Here is an 18140-nt window from a genome sequence, read left to right on the forward strand (position 1 = left end):
ATTGATATTTATAAAATAAGAACAATGATATTGTTTTCATATGATAGAAACAGCATATCATTTTACAAAATGAAATGTATTATTTTTGTACAGTAAAAATATTATTACTAATCTATTTCGTATTCAAAACAACGACCAAATACATTATTCAATTATAAAAATTAAATAGAACTAAGTGCTGTTTAAATAAAAAATGAAAGCAGGAAGAATAAAAAATGAGAGTGATAAAGCAGGCCATTTCATGAAAAAAATGTAGGCCTAATCAATCAATATGAATTCGGAAAAATACAAAAAAAAAATCATGTGCGAGAAAACTTATAATACGACTTAGCTGGCTCTTCCAGATTTGAAAAGCTATAACTTAAACAAAGCAATTTAAAATTATGAATTCCTTCTCTCCAAAATGGAATATATAATTTGCGAAAATTTATTTCTAATATAATATTTATATTAACGGAGATTATGAACTTTCCAGTTTTTCTAAAAGTTATTTGGAAGAATTTATAAAGCTCGCTGACAAAAGAAATCGTAGCAGGTAAAAAGCAAAAATGAAATTATCTACATCAGCATTCTTTTTTTCTTTATTGAGTATTTAAGGTTTTAAGCTACTTAGAAAAAAATTACAACTATAAATATTACTATCAATTTCAGTCGAAACACAATTTGTATGTGAATAAACTAGGCATAAGTCAAACTTACCTTTTTTGGGAAGTTAAAAGAAATGAATATTTATAATCCAATGGCAACTTTTGTGTATTAAAAAAGTGGAATTTAGTTTGAATTCTCAATTTTATGATTTGCATAGACACATGACTTATTTATTTTCTTTATTTACGATGATCTAGTAATTTATTTAATCATTATAAGTACTATACATTATCAATTCAACCCCCGTCTTCTCAAAATTGAACCAATTCCTCAGCATTCTATCTATAGATTTAATTTTGCTGCTAACCTCTCGATACATTATGCTTATAAATTTCAAAATAGTTCCTTTACATATTCAATTAAAATTTCGCAATTACGATAATATAAATTGATGCAAATTTGTTCGATCAATGCCGAGAGAAATGCAACATTCGAGTATCATAGATTGATATATGCTCGAAAGTAAGGACATTGCAAGTCAGAGGATGTCACCCAATTGAGTGGCACCACGCCAAGCAAACCACCCGACCGTGTGGAAGGTTATGGGAGACAACAGACATTACCCAATTGAGTGACCTTATGGTCACCTATTTTACCTCATTGGCGGACGCAGTAAGGGAGGGCGAAGGGCTTAAGCCCCTCCTAAGAAGTAATTTTTTATATTTTTTTATACTCTCAAAAATTTCAAAATTTTCAAGTACTCATATCAGCCCACACCAAATTAATGCCAATGAAGAATAAATCTCTGAAAATTGAATGATAGGAAGAGCTGAACTTTTAAAATGGCCGTTGTGTGTGTTTGTGAGGATCTGAACTTAAGTTAAATAAAAATGACTAATATAGTTTTGGGGAAGAAGATGACTCAATTCCCAAAGTGAATACTAATAAATGATATTTTTAATTAGTATTATTTTAGTTTTACAAATTAGAGTTGTGCGTGTCTCACATTTTTAAATTGGTACATACTTCTATTTTGTAATTAAGTTTAATGATAAATTAAACTTTTTATTCATTTTCTTTTCAATTCAATTATGTAAATATTTAGTTTAGAAGAATTTTTAATATTTACTTTATTGGTGTAAAAATTAAAAATGAAATTTAAAAAAAATATCATGGATTGAATGTGTAATTTATTTCGTATAGGATTTGTAATTAATTGATCTTGACATGATTTAAGTTTAAGATGTCATGGTTAGAGTTTGTAATTCTATAATTAGATTTTGAGGTGTTTTAATTGAAATTTTAATATTTTTGTTTAATACATACATTTTTTTCACATATATATGCTATATATTACTTTAAAAATATTCTCAGTCCATGATATATTATTTTAATTTTTTTATTATATTTATGTTCTGAGTTTTAAGAATTATAGAGAAATATGAGTGGAAAAAATTCATGAAATTTGTGTAATACTCCTACTTTATATATTAATTTACATAAAATTTGAGTTATGGAAGTTAATGAAATGTGGAGCTGAATTACCAAAAGAATAAGAGCATCCGCAGGGCGGGAGTCCCGACGGACATTGGACCGGCGTGCGACCCGCGGACGCGGACGCGGACGTCGATTGCGGACACCGGAGTTCCGCGGCTTTCCGACGACATCCGTCAGGACGTCCATCGTGACGTCCGCCATTGCGGTGCCACGACCGACGTCCCGGCGGACGTCCCGATTTTTAATTTTTTTTAAAACAAACTCAATATATACGGCTCGTTGAATTTCATTTCATTCGCACCACTTGTTTAATTCCGTAAATTGTTTAATTTGGTGAATTTGTAAATTTTATTATTGTGGATGTCTGCTGGGATGTCCTTGGGGATGTCCGCCGTTGTGCAGTGGGATGTCCTTATGACGTGGCAGTGCAGTGGGAGGTCCTTATGACATGACAGAAGGTGTTTTTGGGAGCATCCGCACCACTGTGGATGCTCTAAGATGATATAGATATAACTATTCTTCGATGATGGACTATAAGAAAATACTCGTATGAGATAATTATTCGCGAACAATAAAGTATATACAATTCAGCCTCTATCACAATTTTTTTCTGCGTCCGCCACTGGTGCTACCCAGTGGCGTATGCAGCTAAGAACAAGGGGGGACAACTATACCCCCAAGATAATGTGTTCTTATAGTAATATTTATATTGAGGTTTCAAAAATGTTAAGTGTTCTAGTGGTTGCTGAAGCACTTTCGCACAGGTTTCAAAAATGTTAAGTGTTCTTATGGTCTTTTTCCTGCCCTTTTGTTAAAGTAGTAGTAGTATAGTTTTTTTCTTTTATTATATAATTTAGGTACAAGTACTTTGTTCTTATGTTTGCATATTTTAGGTAGGATTTATAAATATTAGGTAGTACTATTATATTTGATTATTTTTTATCTCTCATTTATATTTTTAATGTATGTGTATGATTTTTTTTTCTATTTTTTATTTTAGATATTGGTAGTTTCATTTTATTTATTTATAATGAACATTTTACTTCTTTAGTATGAAATTAGAAATTCAGCTAGTTACACTTTTTATTTTTTTGTTCTATGGTTATATTAACTCTAAGTTTAGTTATGCTATAAAATGACTTTAAAAATTGAATATTATTGTAAGATGCTATTTTAAATAATATTTTATTTTAAATATGTTGTACTCTCTCTGTTCCATAATAGATGTCATACTTTTATTTTTAGTTTATCCCACAAAAATGTCACATTTCATTTTTTAAGAAAAGTTCATTCTCACGTTAATATGAATATACTATTTTCTCTCTCTACTTAACACATAAAATAACATCATCTAAAAACTCGTACCATTACTTAAGTGTGCCATCTATTATTGAACGGATGTAGTATTTTACATAAAATTCGCACCCCCAATCCAAAAAGTCTGCATACGCCACTGGTGCTACCCGACTGAATAGTGCACGCTTTACGTACACGCGCTATAGGAATGTGTTCGTGCATCAATCAATGGGCACGGTAGGGAACTAAACCTCTACTATATTGACAAATGCATGGAAATGAAGACATCCGAAGACAAGGAAATGGATAGTAAAATCTAAAACTGTTGTGTAGTTTGGATGGTGGCACATTATTTTTAGGATATAATCATTAAAATAGTAGCGTGTATATTGAAATAAAATCAACAATGAATCGACATTATTGTTGATTTTATAGGTGGGAAGATATTTTATTTTATTTGCTCAATATTGAAATTTGATAGTTACTAGATAGTTCAAGTAGAGTAATCCCATGCCATGTGGCAGCTGAATTAACTAATTATGGAATTCGGTTAGATGATTTACGCGCGTCCAAATCTTGAATTTTTTAAGTAAACGCCTTTACTAAATTCAACAACACGGCAAAAACGCTATATCCATCATTCTTATCAGCTCTACCAACGCACACTGACACACACTCAAACTCACACACTCCGATCTAACCGCCATGGCCGCTGCTCTCAAGCTCCGACCCAAGCCGAACCTCCTCACCACCTTCCTCGCGTTCCTACTCCTCTGCGGCTGCGCCTACGCTCGCCTCATCTCCGATCCATCGGATCTCATCTCCGACGGCGTCTCCTCCGCCCCGTTCCTCCGCCTCCACGCCGCCGATGAGGCCTGCGAGCAGACCTACGGCTTCATGCCCTGCACCACCTCCGGGATCGGAAGCTTGTTCCTCATTCTGGTCTACGGATACCTCATGTTCCTCGCCGCGACCTATCTCTCCGCCGGCAGTGAGCTCTTGCTCGAGCTGCTCGGACCTGGAATCGTCGGCGGCCTCTTCCTTCCGATCCTCGGAGCGCTTCCTGATGCACTGCTTATTCTCGGTAACTTCAATTTTTTACTGTTTATGTTGAGCTTCAATTTTACAAAGCCGATTCGTGAAATTTGGTTTGGTGAGTGTGAATTTTTTACTGAACTAATCGTAATTAACATGCGTTCTGATCGTTATAGATTTAAAATATAAATTATTTTCTCGAATTTAATGACCGACCGGTCCACAAATCATGGACCTGTCCTCTTCTGCAAGGTGGAGGGGCCGGTTTTCTCTGATGCGAAAACCGCAGCCACTTGTCGCAAAGAAAATCGGAGCAGATCTACTTCGAAATATCACATCTCTATGCTGAATCGACGATGATATAAATACAAAAACATTATGCATTGTGTGCGTGTCTACTTTTTCTCCGGATGTTTACATCATACCACTAGGGCTCGTGTTCTTATTGTCCTATCCTTTTTAACCTTTTTACTTTAATTTCGTACTCTATTATAAGTATGTAGCTGTGATAGATATTTTTTGCAAGCGAAGACGTGAAAAGAATTATAACTTGAAATAAATTATCAAGACAAAAACGAAGACTAATGCTACAATAATTCAAAGGTTCACCACCTGCAGATATGACATTATTTTAGCATTTTGGAGAAGCTTGGATGTGTAGATAATTTTTCGCTCTCATTTCATGGATATGAAATCATTTGGATGACGCTGTTTGAGAAAACTTCAAGGGAAAGTAATTTATGCTATGATACTGACTACGAAAAAACTGAACATGTGAGGGGTGAACTGGTACCAACTTCTAGTATGCCTTTTTGAGGAAAAATAACTGAAGAGATAGCATGTGCGTGCAAGTACTGAGTGATTCTATGTGTTTGTTTCCCCTTTGTTTGAGGAACAGGAACTCAGATTTAGCCAGGCTGAAATTGGTATTAAATGATCATCAAATCCTAATTAAGATTGATAAACTTTGTTTGCATACCAGCTTTATGCAGACTTTGCACTTTTACAGATCAGTCATATATGATTAGCGTGGTTACATTTTCTGACTACTCATAATACTGTTGCTTATCCAGTCTCTGGGCTTTCTGGAACCCCTGAAATCGCTCAAAGCCAGGTATCGGTTGGAATGGGATTGCTAGCTGGCTCAACCGTCATGCTTCTTACTCTAGCTTGGGGTACCTGTATAATTGTTGGAAAGTGCGATTTAGAGAATTCTATGACCATTGACTCCACAGACACGAAAGGCTTCAGCTTAACTGGTTGGTTTCTGTCTTTCTTTTGTGGCTCCCACATTTCACAGTAGTGTGCATGCCCTGCCCTGAAATGAAAAACCATAAACTTCAACCGGAAATCAACAATTATGTTCATGCACACACTTTCTTGTTTCCAGTTGACATGTCATGCTTGTTTTGTGCATCTGTTGCAACTGTTTTCTGCTCTAGTTCTCTCAGCCTTTCAAGTTTGTGTGTGCGCGCACACACACACACACTCACTCAAGTGTCTCTTTTCTTCTAATAAGAAAAAACAATCAGGGGATTTTATCTTTTGCGAACCATTCAGGTGCTTTGTCATCCACTATCATCGTCAGGACATTCCACCCACCTTCTGAACGAAGAAATACACATGTTTTTTAAACTGAACTGTGAAATAAAAGTCAAAGGATATGGAGAATGTACTTTGACTAGAAAGAAAAAGAACTATACTTTCAATCCTATAAATAAAATATGCTGATCAACACGAAAGTTGTGATATAAGCATTTGTGTCATTTGTGGGCAATTTCGTGAACACATGCATCATACAATGATGGATTGGTCCATACAGGATCTGGCGTTTGCACGGATATATGGACAAGCTACGCAGGGATTATCATGGCTATATCTGTTATCCCCTTTGTAGTTGTCCAACTGCCGCAAGTTTTGAACATTAACTCTGGAAGGCATTTGGTTGTTTTGATTGCCCTTATTGTTTCTGTTGGGCTACTACTTTCCTATTGCCTTTACCAGGTATTTTTCTCATTGCATCTTCATAGCATATTATACTAGTTTCGAATTTGGCATTCATTGTAGCAAGGGCTTAGTCTGGATTCAGGGCCATGCTTCAAAATCCTAGGGGAAACTTCCAAAATTCTTGTTCTTCTTTATTTTCATTGAGGTGATTAACTGAATTCTGATTGATGGAACTTCCAAGAACTTATTGAATTTCAGAACCATCATGTTCTATATTTTACTTCAACCCAAATGTGAATGAATAGGCTTCCTGTGACATCTTACTGTTATTGAAAGCATAGCAAAAGATCAGTTGGTGTATTTTCAATTAGGGAAGTCAAGTAATAACACTATTTTGAAGAATGTTTGCCAGAGTTCAATCTATAAGTTCATTGTGAATTTCTACCTCTGGATCCCAAAACAACACTATTTTAAGTTCTCTGGGAGCCACTGTATTGCACGTATGCTGTGGAGCCTTTAGATGCTAGTGAGCTGAAAACTGCATAACATGGCAACTAACTGTTGAAACTTATAAGGGTTAATTTGCTAAATGATTGAATGCTTGTTTGAAAATCAGCTAACGTTCATCTGAACCTGTTTTGCAGGTATTCCAGCCCTGGATTCAGAAGCGCAAGCTTTCTTATGTAAAGCATAAGCATGTCATGGCAGGAATCCTAAAGCATTTTGATTCGGATCCTTTGGGAAAGCTTTGCAATGCAGATGGAACACCTAATAAAGTTGTATTGAAGAAGTAAGTTTGGGACTGTCACATGTTGTGCTGGCTATCTCTTTCAGCACTTGTGGTTTAGCATTTTGCTTCTTCCCCTTGATTGATATATGATATGGTATTGTAGGATCTTCACAAGGATTGACGATGACAGTGATGGAATCCTATCACGTGTAGAGCTAAAAGCTCTAATTATTGGAATCCATTTTAATGAGATAACTTTTGACGAGAATGAAATAGTGGACAAAGTGCTCAAGGATTTTGATACTTCTCTCGACTCAAAAATTGATTTCAACGAGTTCGTCGCTGGAGTTGAGAAATGGCTGCAAGAGGCCAGAAATTCAATAGACGATTTTCACGAAGTATGGTGTCATTTAATCTAGATTCCCGATATAGTCTGTTGTTATCTCATGATAGGCTTTCATCTTTGGCAGGAAACAAGGAGAGAACATGCTCTTTTGGGAAACCAAGATGACGAGAGTGGTGAGGCCGTAGAGAATGCTCGATGGATATCGATTAAAGCTGCACTTCTGTTACTTCTGGGAACTCTTATTGCAGCTTCATTTGCCGACCCTCTGGTGGACGCCGTAAACAGTTTTTCTGCAGCCACAAGCATCCCAACCTTTTTCATCTCATTTATTGCGCTGCCGTTGGCTACCAACTCAAGTGAGGCGGTGTCTGCAATTATATTTGCTAGCAGAAAGAAGCTAAGATCTGCCTCTTTGACATTCTCAGAGGTATGTTGAGTTCTCATTCTCCGCAGCATTGTGTGTTATGTGAGGCGGGTCTTGTTTGCTAAATGTGCGATAGATACTTACGATAAGCTAAATACTAACTCGTTTGCTTTGAGAATCAATGTCCTTGATAAAGATATCCAGCACCCATTATGTAAAACTAGTACTCCCTCCGTCCCCTATAAATAGAAACATTTGAAACGACATGAGTTTTAATGCAAAATTGGTGAAGTAAGAAAAGTTTCTATTTTTAGGGGATGAACCAAAAAGGAAAGAATTTCTATTTTTAAGGGACGGGGCGGAAGGAGTATATGGTAAAAGACAGCCTGATCAATGTATCTGTGTACTGTGGTTTGTTCCTGACATGGATAGATTGTTGGTTTTGTTCCAGTTATATGGAGCAGTGACAATGAACAACGTACTGTGCCTGTCGGTGTTCTTGGCTCTGGTTTACGTGAGAGGGTTGGAGTGGAACTTCTCGTCGGAGGTTCTGGTGATCCTGTTGGTGTGCATCGTGATGGGGGTGTTTGCGAGCACCCGCACCACTTTCCCATTGTGGACATCTCTGGTAGCATTCGCGCTCTATCCAATCTCCCTCGCACTTGTATATGTTCTCGACTTCGTCTTCGGGTGGTCGTAGATTATTATGATGATGCTTCCACCACCATTTTTCCCATATAATTTACACCTTTATTTAAAATTCATCTGGGGTGGATGTGTAGTAATTGTTGTTTATTAATAAGTCTTGTGCCTCATTTCTCAGGCGCTTGTTATTTTCACATGAAACCATTCATATTTACTTCCTTTGATAATCAACTAACTTAAATACGGAAGTACTAATGCAATACAAGCTATGATAAAATGGTCTTGTATTGGAAGTAACAAAGTGAGTTTGATGTGCATATATACAGAAAAAAAGTGAGTTTGATGTGCATGTATACAGAAATTGGTTTATTATAGTGAAATATTTAAGGGATATTGGCACCTAATATCATGGAACTTTCAAAATATTGTGTTTTTTCCACGAACTTTGAAATTGGTAAATAATACCATAAACTTTACTATGAGTTTGTTATTTCTTACTAATGAAAAAATTCCGGCTAGTAATATCATGATACGGATTTGTTTTTTTTCGTAATTTCTCGACAATAACTTCGAGAGCTTAAGTTTTTAAATTTTTTAGAATAATTTTTTTTGAAGCACACCCTCCAAATTTGTTCTTCAATCTATTAATATCACCCGAAATTATTGGTGGGAAATAACTCAAGCTAAAGTTCGTGATATTATTTGCTAATTTCAAAGTTCGTGAGAAAAATCCAACTTTTTAAAAATTTCATGATATTAGGTGCCAATATCCCAATATTTAATATGCCTAGAAATAAATATATAAATTTTATCTCTGTAAAGTAGAGCATTTTTTCAATTTTATTTTTTAATCTTAATAACATTCTATTATAGACAACCGAGTTTATAAAAGTTGCACAGACAATTGAGTTTGTCACTATAAAACGAATTTATAAAAGTTTTATCTTAGACTAATTGAGTTTTACTTGCACCTTCATCCACATGCATTCATAAAAAAACGAATTCCCAAGATTTAATTCTATATCCAGCCAAACTCAAACTAGTGTGGAGATTCGAGAAAAAAAACAAATAAACCTTTCACAAGACGAGAGCAAAAACGAAGCCTTTCACATCAAAACCTAGCATACTTGGCTTGATCCCTAATACTTCCTCTTCCTTATCTTGAAAGTGGATGACCGGATAACATCATCGTCTCTTTGTAGGGTTTCCCCGATAATCGAGACTGAGTCAGGCTTGGTGAAGAAAGTGACGAGAATCTGAATACTGTCCAAGTAAATGTTGGTCTCTCCAGCTTTGTTTTTCTTCTTGATGCTGTAAGCAAGTGGGCGCACCCCTTTGTTCAAAAACTCCACATGCATAGCGCCACCTGCAGAGAGCAACTGCGCAAAAGCAGAGTGAGAATCCAATACACAAAATAATTCGATCTAACATCCTAGAGAAATCACAGAGCAATTCAGTTCCTTTCTAACAGATTCTCTGCTTTGATCTGCACATTCAACAACACCAACTCGCAGGAGTGGATCCATTATTTCGTTCCAGTTTAAGCTAAATTCACTCAGCTGCCTCAAATCGATTGCTGATCACTGGCACACAATTTTCTCTATCTCGTTTACTTTCGGAAGCTGCCCCTCAATTTTCTATCCTGTACATTAAGAGTCGTATTGAACCCACTAAGCACTTCAGCTTATACTCCCCCCGTTTCCTAAAAATAAGAATTCTTTCCTTTTTAGTATGTTTCCTACAAATAGAAACTCTCCATTTTAGGAAACGGACCCCGCAACCCACTAACACTAGTTCCCCTACGTTTTCCCTTCCTCTCTCTTACTCAATCAATTTTGCATTCAAACTCGTGCCATTTCCAAAGTTCCTAATTTTAGGAAACGGAGGGAGTAGTTGGGATAGATAAAAGTAGTATGGGCAAATCCATCGCTAAGTTTGGAGGATTAAAGTTTGGAAGACTGTTGGATATGTTGAAACTTACACAACTTGATTACTGCCCACCACGTTCCATCTTTCTTTTATCGGTAAATGAATAGAAACCCGGGACCTTTGGCATCGGACATTACCAATTTACCACTAGACCAACTCACGGACACTGCCTACACCACAATCCATCTTCTTCCTCATTAAAATACAATCTACGGTGTTATCGATAAACCCTAATTAGGCCGATGAATTTTTCCCATCTACATCTCCTTCAAAACTAGCTTTAATCATCAATTAATAAACAAACGATGCTCAATTTCTCTCCAAATTCCCAACAAGCACACAACATTCTCAATAATTTAAAAAAATCCAAGCAGCAGCAACAGAAATACACAAATTTTGAGGCGAATGAAGAAGAAATTGTTACCTGTTGGTACTTGTCAATGAAGGCGAGGCGCTCGTCCTCGGAAATGTTAGGGCGTAATATAGCCATGGTCTCGTACTGGCGGAGGCCGGGCGGGCACTCCGGCTCCTCCTTGCTGTCCAGATCGGCGAACCCCTCGATCGGCGGCGGTGCGCCTAAATCGGTTGCGAAAAAGGACATGTCGAATTCTGCTCTGACTGCTCGCAGGGGTTTTATCAGAAGCGGCATTTTAATAGGGATTTTGGATTTGAAGGTGAGGAAGGAAGACGAGGAGTGGAGGTGAGAGGTTCGCGATTTGAAGAGAGTGGATGAAGAGGAAGAGATTGAAGCTGATGATGCCATTGTTGGTTTCTCCGAAACCAGAGAGATCGAGCGAGCGAGCGAGAGAGAGAGAGAGGGAAATGGGCTTTTGTTGGGTTTGTGAATCTCTTGTTTTGTTAAAAACGTTGTCCGTTTCGCGACTTCTCAAACTAGAAACTAAAAGCGCCGTACTAATAGTCTACAGGGGTTTGATTGACAAGATTAAATCTCATGATTAAATATGTATTTTGTTTGGTTCATAAGATTGAACTCTTTAATTTAATCCTAAATGGATAGTCTTATGATAATTAGTCATAGCCTCCCCTCCAACTAAAATAATTCCACAACTTAATCTTAGATGGATAGTCTCATGATATTAGTCATGACAACCGAACGACATCCATGTGTTTACATATCAAATTCTCTGCTAAATTTAGATTACATTTATTTTATTTATTTATTTATTTATGTATAGTCACAAATTCAACTTTGCACTGACCAAAATTAGCTCTCATAAATTAATCAACAATTAACATTTATGAAAAAAATAAGAATCCTTAAATCCCCACTTTATGATTATTGATTCTTGGATGTCTAACTATATGATGACATTTGCAACACCTTTAGCCCACCCGCAACGCGTCTCGCGGGTGGCTCGTATCTCGTCCTGTCGAGACTAGACGGCGGCGAGACGCGTTGCAGCGCCCCGTCTCGTCCCGGTCTCGCCGAGACGCCCGTCCCACCGAGACACCTCGCGGGCTGTCTCGCCACGTGCTTGCGCGACGTGGCGCGCTCCGGCACCATGCGTGAAGCCCACTCGTCGGCCCACCAGTAGGCTTCGTCACGCAGACGCAATAAATCATTTTTTTAAAAAAATCAAATTTAATGAAATAAATAAATAAATAAAAAATCAAAAACGGTAATTACTGTTTTTCGACTGTTTTCCTTTTTTTAATTTTTAAAATTTTTTTCTACTCTATAAATACTTCTATTTCATTCTCATTTCACACACAAATACACATCAAATCCTCCAAATCATCTCCATTTCCTCTCCAATTTTCATCTAACCTCTCATCACAAAATGTCCGGCGACGGAAACTCTGGCGGTGGCGGCTCCGGCGGGTTTGACATCAACGCGTTTGGCGACTGAGGGGCATGTACAACGTGTTGGGTGGTTCCGGTTCCGGTTTGTCTACGCCGGGCACCCAGGGCTCGTCGACGCCGGGGTACCAACCACCCCATTTTGATGTGGATGCATACACTCGACCCTCCGCCCCAAGGTATTCGCAGGGATTATCCCAAATTCGGGAGGATTATCCTGATGAACCCCATCCGGAAGGAGGACGAGGAAGTGGAAGCTCCAGGGCATTCGACGCCGTGGAGGAAGAGACGGAGGCGGCCGAGGAGGATGAGGATGTAGGCCGGCATCCGTACAACCGCAAGGACACGATGGCGGTGTACAACGTCTGGATCAGCGTCTCGTACGATCCCATCATCGGAAATCAACAATCCAGGAAATGCTTCTGGGAAAAGGTCACCGAGGCCTACAGCGAGATCAAACCAAGAGGGTCCCGCCGCCGCACATTGAAGATGCTCCGCGCTCACTTTGACCGAGTCGACAGAGAGGTCAAAAAATTTTGCGGCATCTATAAGAACGAAGAGGCTCATTACCAAAGCGGAGCCACGGGAGCCGACATTCTGAGATCGGCTTTGCGAGTCTACTTCGACGACACCGACAAAGAATTCAGACATGTCGATGTCTGGGAGGCCGTCAAAGACGAGGAAAGGTGGGCCGGCGGTGTGCGGTCCAGCTCGGGCTCGACCTCAAAGCGCACGAAGCACACGGCGGGTGGCCAATACTCGTCTAGTGGGGGCGGTTCGGGCAGCGCCGCACAAGAGGCTGCCTCGCAGGAGGTTGAGGGCACGACAGACGATGCCGAGGGGTCCTCCCGTGTGCACCGTCGGCCGCAAGGGACCAAGGCGGCGAAGGCGGCTAGAGGAAGGAAGGGCCGAGGCGAATCTAGCCAGGCGGGCTCGGGCTCGAACACCCTATTGTCCATGTACTTGACCGCCACAATGGCGGACACTTCCCGCATGACGCCTCCACAATACCAAGCCCATCTTGCCGGAATTGAGTATATGTCAAGACAAATTGGTATTCCGCCTCCAGGTAGCTTGAGTGCACCGCCACCGCCTTCAGGAGATGATTCACCGGCGGAGTAGTTTTTTTAATTTCTATAAAATTGTATTTTAAATTATATATTTTTATTTATTTTGCCACGAATTTAATTATGTATTTTTTAGGATTTTAAGTTGTATTTTTATTTTATTTAATGAAGTGTGTTTTTTATTAATTGAATTTGTAGGAAAAAAAATAAAAAATGAAATTGAATGAATAGTAAGTTAAGAGATGGTTAAGAGACGGATAAGAGATGGAGGGTTGCAGGTTCTGTCTGTTAGTTAAGAGATGAAGTGAAAAGTACAGTGGGACCCATGAATAGTTAAGGGTTGAGACGGTTAAGAGACAGCGTTGCGGATGACCTTAATTTCAAGGTATTTGAACTCGATTTTTATATATTTAGAAAATTTTGCAATTAAAGTAAAATAACAAAATAAATTATATTGATGACAAAAAACAAATGTACTTAATCGTAAAAAAACAGCTACAACAGAAAAGAAAGTCAAAAATAAAAATAAAAACATGAGAAAAATATAAGCGAAATAGAATGGTGATAAGTGAATAGAATATGGTAAAAATGGAGTGTATATATAAATAGAGGTTGAAAAGTAAAATGTAAAATAAAAAAATGAAAAACACGTGAGATCGGTCACGCCGCCGCGGACAACATGTCAGGCATGGACGAAGCGCCTTGATCGGCGGTTGTACTGCAATTGGGGACGATCAAACCGCTCATCGACCAACGGTGAGATCGTCCCGCACTTTGAATGCTAGTAATTTCTAAACCTGGACTTTGTGATTTTAATTTAGTCCAAATTCGATTTCTTGAATCTGAGCGGATTGATTAATGATAGTAAAAAATTTATTAGATTTTTTATGTGGCTTAAATCTTTTCGGAATCACAATACTTGATTTTTGTTTCACTGATTGAAATAATATATTTGTTTCATAGTTAACGGCAAGCAACAAAGCCACGTGTTCAAAACCGTAGAGGTGTGTATAAGAAACAAATACTTTATCACTGTTTTATACACTAGACGACCGTGTACGTTTTATTGTTATGGTAATGGATCATTTGAAAGTGGTATTCTATTTTCTTACGATTGAAATGCCTCATTGATTCACATTAATCTAGTGTTTAATTCTTCGTATATTGGGCTTTCATTTTTTAATTGGCATATTGGGCCTTCATTTTAATTTTCTTATTGTGGGACGGAGGGAGTATTTGATTAAACTCTATTCATATTTAATTTTTCATTAATGGATAGTAATATGTAATAAAATGATAATCTATATTTATTAAGAATTAAAGAAATAATTGATTAAATTAGTAAAATAGATTAAAATATAATTAGTCGTACACAAAACAATATAGTAAAAATAGATAAATATTTATTTTCACAAATGTTACTTCATTTGGACTTCCTTTATTGCTTTTTAGAGGATTCATAATAGAGAGAGCTCTCGGTCATTCCAAAAATTCCTTCTGCCACATCATCAGCAAACCTCACATTCCTCTCACAGCCCTCTCAGTCTCTCAGACCACGTTTATCGGTCAGTTTGGTCGACCTCCATGTCACATTTACAATTAAAAAAAAGAATTAAAATAATGGTGTGCCTCTCTCCTCAACCATGGTCGGCTGGTTGGCAACCAGCGACCGAATGGTCTCCCAAATGAATTCATGAATCAGCCAATGATATTGTGCCACATGGCACAATTTCATTGGTTGATATTTAAAAAAAAATGATATATCTTTTATATATTATATTAAAAAATTAAAAAAATTAAACCAAAATTTATAATTTTTCATCATCTATAACACATTTGTTCAACACAAATTTCAATCCTTCCCAAACTTTCAATCCTTCCCAAGATTATTTCCTTAGCTTTGATGATTTTCCAAATTCTAGCCAATTTCAAACTAACATGAATGCTTCAAACGCTCCACATGGTTGGAGTGAGCAAGAAGACATCGCACTAATGTCTGCTTGGTGTTTCATCAGCATAAATGCAGTTGTTGGCACCAACCGAACTAGTGTGAATCTATGGGAAAATATTCTTGATCAATATGAAAAAACAAGAAAAGAAAATCCAACAATGGGCGAACAAAAGAGTTTGGAGTCATTGAGACAGCGCTACAGACGACTCAACACAAATGTCTCCAAGTGGATTGGTGCATACAAGCATGCGCACGATCGAGCTATGAGCGGCCAATCTAATGAGGACATGGAGAAAGCCGCTCAACAAATCTATGGTAAGAGTAAGTTTACTCACCATAAGGTGTTTGAGAGCGTGATGCGACACAATCCCAAGTGGAAATTGAAGTTGAATAGCACCGGTTCATCGCGATTCCAGCCAGATGACGACAGCCTTGAAGAAAGTCGTAGAAACTCATAAAGGCAGAGGACTAGTTAGGAGGGAGGACCTCAAATCAACTCCACACCTGTGAGTGTTTCTTCAACATTACAACGTCCTATTGGAAGAGATAAAGCTAAGGCTAAGGCTAAAAGGAAAAGACAAAGAAGTTGCAACACCATCATGTACAGTTCCTAATGATTTCACTGCAGCACTACGTGAAATGAGAGTCACACGTGAAAGGGAATGTGATATTCAGGAACAGAAGATCAAGGCAGCTAGTGATATTCAGGAACGAAACATCAAGGCAGCTATCCTTACTCCGCTGATAGCTAGGAGGGACTTAACTCCAGAAGAAGAAGATGTGAAACGCGATATAATAGCAGAATTGTTTGGGAAGTGATCGTAGTTTATCTGTTTTCAATGTATGTTTCTTAGTATGTAACTTTCAACTTCTGTTGCTTAGTATGTAATCTTCAATTTTCGTTGCTTAGTATGTAACCTTTATTTTCTGTTGCTTATGTAACTTCCAGTTTATGTGATAAGCCCTTCAATCAAAGCATGAATAGATGAAATGTGCTCACAAGTCATGGAGGAATCCAATGACATCTCATGTGATCACGAAAATCAAAGTTTGACTAGATGACAAATCACCATCTATCACTAGTGGTGGTTGAATCCAATGACATCCCATGTGATCACAAAAATCAAAGTTTGACTAGATGACAACTCACACTCTATCACAAGTGGTGGTGGAGTCCAATAACATCTCATGTGATCACGAAAATCAAAGTTTGACTAGATGACAACTCACCCTCTATCTCAAGAGGTGGTGGAATCCCATGACATCCCATGTGATCACAAAAACCAAAGTTTGACTAGATTGCAAGTCACTCTCTATCACAAGTGGTGGTGGAATCCAATGACATCTCATGTGATCACAAAAACCAAAGTTTGAGTAGATTACAAGTCACTCTCTATCACAAGTGGTGGTGGAATCCAATGACATCCCATGTGATAGTGGTGGAATCCTATGCTCAACAAATAACTTCTATATATTTACATATATGCTTCATGAAAATTACACACAAATCCTCTCACAAGTATTGAGCCAACTCTCCCTAAAAAATGTCGTCAAGTTCTAATTTTGAAGCTTCCAATCTTCTTGAAGACAATGAATGGGAAGAAAAAATTGTTGAACAAAATCAGCAACTCGATCAACTAATCGAGGATATAGCTATTTGGCCAACAACCCTGTCTTCAAAACCTACAACCCAGACGGTTAGAGCTAGAAGGAGATACATTGAAAGAAAACGCGAGGAGGGTCATGATACTATTTTCGAGCAGTACTTTTCTGAAGATCCAATCAATCCTCCACATTTTTTTCGAACAAGGTATCGCATGCGAAAACCTTTGTTCGAAAAAATAATGAACAAACTCATCGAGACCGACAACTTTTTTGTGCAAAAGCGTGATGCTACTGGTCGGCTTGGTATGTCTGCAATTCAGAAATGTACAATAGCGATGAGGATGTTGGCCTACGGGGCGGAGGCTGACTTGCGAAATATTGGAGAATGAGCGCACAACTCATTGGCAAATCTCTCATCAAGTTCGTTGAAGGTGTAATTTCTAACTTCGGCAATGAGTACTTGCGAAAGCCCACCGAAGAAGACTTGGCAAGACTTCTGCATATTGGAGAACAACGTGGGTTTCCAGGCATGTTGGGTAGTATTGACTGCATGCATTGGGAATGGAAAAATTGTCCCACTTCATGGGCTGGACAATATGCCGGAAGTAGCGGGAGTCCGACAATCATCTTGGAAGCAGTAGCATCTCAAGATCTGTGGATCTGGCATGCTTTTTTTGGAACTCCAGGTTCGAGAAATGATATTAATGTGCTTGATCAATCTCCTGTTTTTTATGATATTCTGGAAGGTCAAGCACCGAAGGTCAATTACATAGTAAATGGCCACGAAAAAAATATGGGGTATTATCTTACTGATGGCATATATCCTCAATGGGCAGCATTTGTCAAATCTGTTCCAGGTCCACAAACGATGAAGCACAAGTTGTTTGCTCAACATCAAGAGTCCGCATGTCCAGAGCCTTTGTCCTAGCGGCAAGGAGCTTAGACATTATTGCATGAGGTGCCGAGTTCGAGCCCTCTTGACATCAGTTGTAATTTCCTCCTATCTATAGTATAGGAGTTTATTTGTAATTTTCTCCCTTATATAGGAGTTAATTTTAAAATAAAAAACATCAAGAGTCCGCGCAAAAAGATGTTGAGCGAGCTTTTGGTGTTTTGCAAGCTCGTTTTGCTTTTATCAAATATCCATCTCTTATTTGGGATCGTGATATTATGGGGAAAATAATGATTGCTTGAATAATCTTGCACAATATGATAGTGGAAGACGAAAGAAGCACGTATTCGAACTATTGTTATCCTGCAGAATTTATTCAAGATCGACTTGGACAAAGTAGTTGTGATAATGAAAATGGAGATGAGA

The 18140-nt window shown here is 38.0% G+C and overlaps 4 protein-coding genes across 4 annotated transcripts; 3 read left to right on the forward strand and 1 right to left on the reverse strand.

The window, feature by feature from the left end:
• Positions 1-3999: 3999 nt before the first annotated feature.
• On the forward strand, positions 4000-8644 carry LOC121809687 (sodium/calcium exchanger NCL-like). The gene is made up of 7 exons (XM_042210444.1): positions 4000-4465; positions 5490-5675; positions 6239-6420; positions 7008-7153; positions 7257-7491; positions 7564-7866; positions 8255-8644. Exons 1-7 carry the CDS (start codon positions 4087-4089, stop codon positions 8501-8503), a joined length of 1680 nt encoding a protein of 559 aa, XP_042066378.1. The 5' UTR covers positions 4000-4086; the 3' UTR covers positions 8504-8644.
• Positions 8645-9407: 763 nt separating this feature from the next.
• LOC121806563 (30S ribosomal protein S6 alpha, chloroplastic-like) lies at positions 9408-11216 on the reverse strand. Its single transcript, XM_042206666.1, has 2 exons — positions 10802-11216; positions 9408-9827 (listed from the first exon to the last, which is right to left on the reverse strand). Exons 1-2 carry the CDS (start codon positions 11138-11140, stop codon positions 9588-9590), a joined length of 579 nt encoding a protein of 192 aa, XP_042062600.1. The 5' UTR covers positions 11141-11216; the 3' UTR covers positions 9408-9587.
• Positions 11217-15204: 3988 nt separating this feature from the next.
• LOC121808899 (glutathione S-transferase T3-like) lies at positions 15205-16036 on the forward strand. The gene is made up of 2 exons (XM_042209462.1): positions 15205-15661; positions 15762-16036. The coding sequence occupies exons 1-2, from the start codon at positions 15205-15207 to the stop codon at positions 16034-16036; spliced, it is 732 nt and encodes a 243-aa protein (XP_042065396.1).
• Positions 16037-16761: 725 nt separating this feature from the next.
• Positions 16762-17211, forward strand: LOC121808900. Its single transcript, XM_042209463.1, has one exon. It carries the CDS (start codon positions 16762-16764, stop codon positions 17209-17211), a length of 450 nt encoding a protein of 149 aa, XP_042065397.1.
• The last annotated feature ends 929 nt before the right edge of the window (positions 17212-18140 follow it).

Source organism: Salvia splendens, chromosome 6 (assembly GCF_004379255.2).
Source record: "Salvia splendens isolate huo1 chromosome 6, SspV2, whole genome shotgun sequence".
Classification (NCBI taxonomy): Eukaryota; Viridiplantae; Streptophyta; class Magnoliopsida; order Lamiales; family Lamiaceae; genus Salvia; species Salvia splendens.